This window comes from Nematolebias whitei, chromosome 18 (genome assembly GCF_014905685.2).
Source record: "Nematolebias whitei isolate Nwh7 chromosome 18, NemWhi1, whole genome shotgun sequence".
NCBI lineage: Eukaryota > Metazoa > Chordata > Actinopteri > Cyprinodontiformes > Rivulidae > Nematolebias > Nematolebias whitei.
The window spans coordinates 23,260,883-23,266,945 of NC_056515.1; the positions used below are offsets into that span (position 1 = coordinate 23,260,883).

Consider the following 6,063-nt stretch of genomic DNA (forward strand, 5'->3'; position numbering starts at 1 on the left):
GAATACAGCACCTCAGACTGAGGAAGTCTTTCGGATGAAAGACGAAACCTTTCTACTTTTTTCTTTTTTTTTAGTTTGTTTTGTTTTTTGAATGTCCAGAGGACCAGACTTAACTTTTGTAGACATGTCCAATCTTATTTTGAAAAACCGCGATAGAGTGAGTCCACAAAAAACAAACCGCAAAATAGCGAGGGACTATTGTATTGTCATTGCACCGAAGCACAACGAAGTTACATTTCAGTACAGCTTTCAACTAATATTTATTAAAGCTGCATGCATACTGCAGGATAACTCCCCTAGAAGAGGATGGGGCTTTGGTGTCAGGTGCAGGGTTACATGCTCTTAGTGTTTCATGGAAATGGAAACTCTGTGTGTAATTGTTGAAGAGCCTGCCACAGCAGCCGGTCTACTCAACACCTGGGGGTTTATAAAACAGACGAACAACAAAACAGCAGCTGTTTATGCAGGTACAGAGCCGATTTTAAGCTTGACTCATGAATTTTAAATAATATTTAATCAGCTACCATTTTTGGAGCTCATACTTTCTTCATCTTTTCTTAAAATGATCTTCCAGTGCTTCTTGTGCAAGTTGCACACTCATCAGTGGTGCTTCCTCCTCTTCAATGTGCTACTCTACCATGCCTTGCTGTTTGGGGCAGATTTTGTTGAGGAGTACCTCCTGCAGCTCACACTTGTGGTTTACACTGATGGCACAGTCATCAGGGTAAGAGAAAAAGCAAGGAAACTAGACCTGAGTGCCTCAAAGGAGAACCTGTCCAAGTCCTACACTATTTCCAACCCTGAAGCCTGCAGAAACTCTGACATCTTCTTCCTTACTCTGGTCTTCAGCTCTTCAGCTAATCTCACCCAAAGAAATGCTATCAGAAAGACATGGGCAAACCAAACACTAATCCAAGGCTTTTCAGTAAAGATGCTGTTCTTTTTGGGATTGATTCAGACCTCTGAATAACAAGAAGACATCGTGGGGGAGTTTGAATGTTATGGAGACATAACCCTGGCAGATGAAGCAACTCTCCATGGTCTAAAAGAGAGGACATTCTTGGCTCTTCTCTGGGTTATTGCTTTTTGTCCTCTTTCACGCTTTGTTCTGCTGACTAAAGAGTCTGTGTTTGTCAACCTACCTGCAATTGGGAGTTACCTGCTGGGGCTTCACAGGTATCCTGAAGATCTGTATCTGGGTAAAGTGATCCAGAAGGACTCTCCTGACAGGAATCCCAACAGCCCCAGCTTCCTGCCACTCACTCTCTATCCAAACAAGTTCCTTCCTGAATATTGTGAATGAACTGCCTACGTTCTGTCGCAGGATGTTGTCCGAAAAGTGTATGTGGCGTCTGCAGCAGACCTGGCACCTGTGCCCATCGATGTTTTGGTTGGCCTCTGCGCTCAGAAAGCAGGTGTTGCACCGATCCACAGTGCCAGGTTCTCAGGCGAGAGACACATCCACTACGTTTGCTGCTACCAGCATCTGTTCAGCTCAGCAGGAATGGAGAGCCATGAGTAAGAAAGAGTGTGGAAAGATCTGAAACAGAAAGGTGGACAATGCTCTCTGCAGAAGACATATTATGGTCTGGTGAAATGCAAAATTCACATATATTTGGACAAACTGGCTCTGTTCAATTAACAGGGGGATCATGTTGTTATAAATAGGGATTAAAAAATATTTGTTTTTTTGGGGGGTACAGGTTCAGCTTGAAGTGATAAATGTTGAATTAGGTTGCCATGTAAATTTTACTTCTTGTGAGGAAACCACCTGGCTCCAATAGAAGGAGCAGGATCTCCTTTTCAAAATTTTGCCTCATTTTATGCCAATTTAAACAACTCGTAAATTTTATTGTAAGCATGTCAAATGTTAACATTGGCATACCTTGCAAAATCCTAAACCTCACTTTAAGTTACTACTCTGACTATTAAAAAAACATTTTAAATTGTTTTTTTGTATTTTTCTTAACTTCTGTTGTCACATGTGTTGGATCAAGCTAGAAGTTATTGTCGTTAATGTTCTTCCTGGATCTTGCCAGACGTCCAGTGGCCAGTAGGAGGCATAACAATCCATTGGCAGCACAAGCAGAAAACCTCAAGCAAGTTTGTATTTTCAATGTACATTTTATGTGATCTTATAACATTAAACACCATAAAATTTATCATAATTTTTATGACATCCACATTAATTTTTAACTTTTAGTATATCATTTGCATGTGTGCGTTTATTCTAATTTAGTTTTATGTAACCAAAATATGCTACATAAACATATCCCTTTTTATCCTGTAAATGTTGCACAAACACTCTTTTTCCTATTCCACAAAGGAAATGCTTGGCCTCTTTCCCTGCACCATCAGCCGACCAAACAAAATTTTTGGATGTTCTGCGATGTGTTTCTTGCCAGTGGTTTACACTGAAACACTTGATTCCATGTTGGAAAAGTTCCACTATGTCTGCTGTGCTTTCCCCAAAGTGTCGGTCTCTTTTTTTTTTTCACAGCAGCTTTTTGACATCAAATGAAAAAAATAAAATAATTTTTAAAAAGTGCATACTAGAAAATACTCAGTTGCTAAAAAGACCAGAACCTTTACTTGTGTTTTTAACAACGCTATTTTTATCTATGGTGTTAATTTATGTCAAAATCTATTAATCCATGAATACTTCTGTACCCAACTGTTATAAAAAAGTATACTGTTATGGATTAAGTAGCCAATAAATGTGCATACTTTAAGATGAGGTCCAGAAAAAAATTAAATTAAATTAAAATGAACTCAAAGTTAGTACTTTCTGACTACTGTGGTACTGCAGATTTATCCTAAAGCCTCTGTGAGTGCAGTTACTTCATTCAGTCCTGGCTCAGATTGTTGTTGAAGTTTGGTAAAAGTTTCCTAGAGAACATTGGAAACAGGGTCAGGGTAGAGGAGAAAACCCTCAGCCTCTCCATTCCTGCCCTGCCCTCAGCCATGAGCAAACCTGAGCATAGGCACACACATTTACTCCAAAGACATTGGACAGGCTATAGAGATTGTTAATGTGAGGTTTAGGGGTCGGTTTAATGCACGTGGGTGGTGTGCTCTAATGAATAGCTCTCCTTAGAGAGAAGCATCTTTGGAGGGAGGGACTCATCAAACCAGAGAAGACTGTTTTATTAATATTTGGACTGAATAAAGAAGCTTGGAGCTCCACAGACATGGATGATGATTGAAAAGGATGGTCAGTGGGAGTTGATGTCACAGCTGATAAAACAAGTAATTGCCTGTTACCTTTGTATTTGTATTCACTAGTGTATGCTACTGATGGATTCTTGTAAGCTTTATGTTCAGAGCTGAGGGTCAGTGTTCAGCTCTCCAGCCCACATTCGTTTACGTAGAAGTTGTAACCTCAAGCATAAACCCTCTTTTTGACGACAACTGTGGTTTCTTTTCCTTTCCCTTTTCGTAAACTCCATAATCCACGATTTGAGGTTTTGGTAACTCTCCCAAGCCAGACGTTTATGCCTTTCTGCAGCTGCTTTTGACTTCTTGCATTTTAATTATGAATTCTATAAGTTTTTTTCCTCCCAGAAAAAGACATCCATCTGGAGAAAATTATGTACATCAAACTTGAAAGACATCATTACATCGGCTCAGCTTAAGGCATTTACTTTATAAAGCGTCTTTAAGAAGAATAAAAACATGTTGCATTTTATTAAGCTTACTCACCTTGCATTATACTTGTTTCACTACGTACTCTCATGCAAGACGGACACTTTCTTCAATTGCCCATCCTCCTCCTGCTTTTTTACGCTCTGTCTTGTGCATCGGAGCTCCTATTTACACATCTTCCAAAATGTAAACTACTGTCATGGATCTATCTGGTCAGCTGGACTTTCAACAAAATGGATTAAAAAAAAAATCAACAAAACGACAGGGTCATGGAGAACCCTCGTGCCACGCTGAGACGCATGTGGCAGGATATGTCATGGATCTGATGTGCCTTTCCATATTGTCTCAGGAGGACGCCGAAGATATTGGAATCATGATAGCAGGGTTTCTGCCTTTTGGCACCGGCGGATACATATGTTATCGGCTGTTAAAGAAGATGGTGGCAGCAGTTTCAGCCATGGCAAAGCTGCCGATCATGTCTGCAGGTGTGGTTTGTGCTTTGAGCTCTCATAATCAGCTGATTTACGAGCTAAACCGTAAGATGGAAAGATTTGTGAGAATCGCAGGCCACTTGCAGCTTCTGGGGCTCGCCAGCATGTTGGGGGCGACCTTGGAAAGAGCTAATAAGCACGGACCAGTGGAATGCCCAGAAATCTGGCTATTTTGGATTAAAAATACCAGCAGAACTCAAGGCTGATGAAAAATGACAGTCTGCCTGAAAAAAATCAAAAACTGTTGTTTATCGGAATCTGACGCCCCCGTTTGGCCTCGAAGCAGGCTGACATCAAATTTCTCCTGGGATATGTGTAAACTGAGAAAGCTGTCTATCCATTTTTTGTAATACCACTATCCTCTCCTCATGGCTTTTTCCCTTTTTCCTATCTAAAAAGAATAAAAGGCCACACTCTTAGGAGCAGCAACAACGTGCACTCCGCCCATCTTTTGGATGACTGTACAAACATAATCTCACTGTATTTTGGTACCATGATAATAAAGCTTATTCTGATTCTGATTCTGATTAATGACACCATTAAGTGGGTTACACAAAGATATTACTAGGGATTTTTAGACAGATATGTCTGTCAATCTGTGATGCATCTTAAACATGCACACAATGAGTGCTCCATGACTGAAGGACTTGCTGTAAGGAACATGTTCTTGAGCTTTAGTGTCTTTTTCTGCCACGATCTGGTGCTTCATGGGCGTCAGAAGCATCTGTAATGTGGGGGGGGGACACTAGTGTGTGTGTACACACATGTGTGTGCGTGCGCGTGCACGTGCACCAGTGTACAAAAACGCAACATTTCATTTAGATTTCCTTACTTTAATTCCTTTTAAATCATGTTTCTCCTCTCACTAAGTTTGTGTAAATTCAGCTGTGGGTTTTAAAGACATTTTAACTTTAATGTACTTTAACACACAGCCACAGATCTGCACTATTTGTGTTTATACACTGGACAAAAAGGCCTAATATCCGGGGAGATACAACAGTATGCAAGTCTACGTATCTGCCACATATCCAATATGTTTCCGGTGCTATACGGGGAGATCTCATCTGTCACAGATCCTAGTACAGGATATCCCACGCATACCCATCTGTGATAGATCCTAGCACTGGATATTTTCTGGATACCCATATATGATAAATCCTAGTATAGGATATTTTCCAGATACACATCTGTGATAGATCCTAGTATAGAATATTTTATGCATACCCATACTCGAGAGATCCTAGTATTGGATATTTTTTGGATACCCATATGAGAAAGATCCTAGTATTGGATATTTTCCAGATACACATCTGTGATAGATCCTAGTCTTGTATATTTTCTGGATACTCATACATGATAAATCCTAATATAGGATATTTTATGCATACCCATACTTGAGAGATCCTAGTATTGGATATTTTTTGGATACCCATATGAGAAAGATCTTAGTATTGGATATTTTCCAGATACACATCTGTGGTAGATCCTAGTATTGGATATTTTCTGGATACTCATACATGATAAATCCTAGTATAGGATATTTTATGCATACCCATACTTGAGAGATCCTAGTATTGGATATTATTTGGATACCCATATGAGAAAGATCCTAGTATTGGATATTTTCCAGATACACATCTGTGATAGGTCCTAGTATTGTATATTTTTTGGATACCCATTTATGATAAATCTTAGTATTGGATATTTTCTGGATACTCATACATGATAAATCCTGGTTTAGGATATTTTCCGGATACATATCTGTGATAGATCCTAATATTAGATATTTTCTAGATACCCATACATAATAAATCCTAGTATTGGATATTTTCCGGATGAACATCTGTGATAGATCCTAGTATAGAATATTTTATGCATACCCATACTTGAGAGATCCTAGTATTGGATATTTTCTGGATACCCATAT

General features: G+C 39.3%; 1 protein-coding gene across 1 annotated transcript in view; it reads left to right on the plus strand.

Moving 5' to 3' along the window:
• Window positions 1-1,642, plus strand: part of LOC119424507 (putative UDP-GlcNAc:betaGal beta-1,3-N-acetylglucosaminyltransferase LOC100288842) — a 5,194-nt gene extending 3,552 nt beyond the window's left edge. The window contains 1 exon segment of the mRNA XM_037691991.1: window positions 575-1,642. Within this exon segment, the coding sequence (XP_037547919.1) occupies window positions 575-1,642 (1,068 nt within the window).
• Window positions 1,643-6,063: the final 4,421 nt, after the last annotated feature.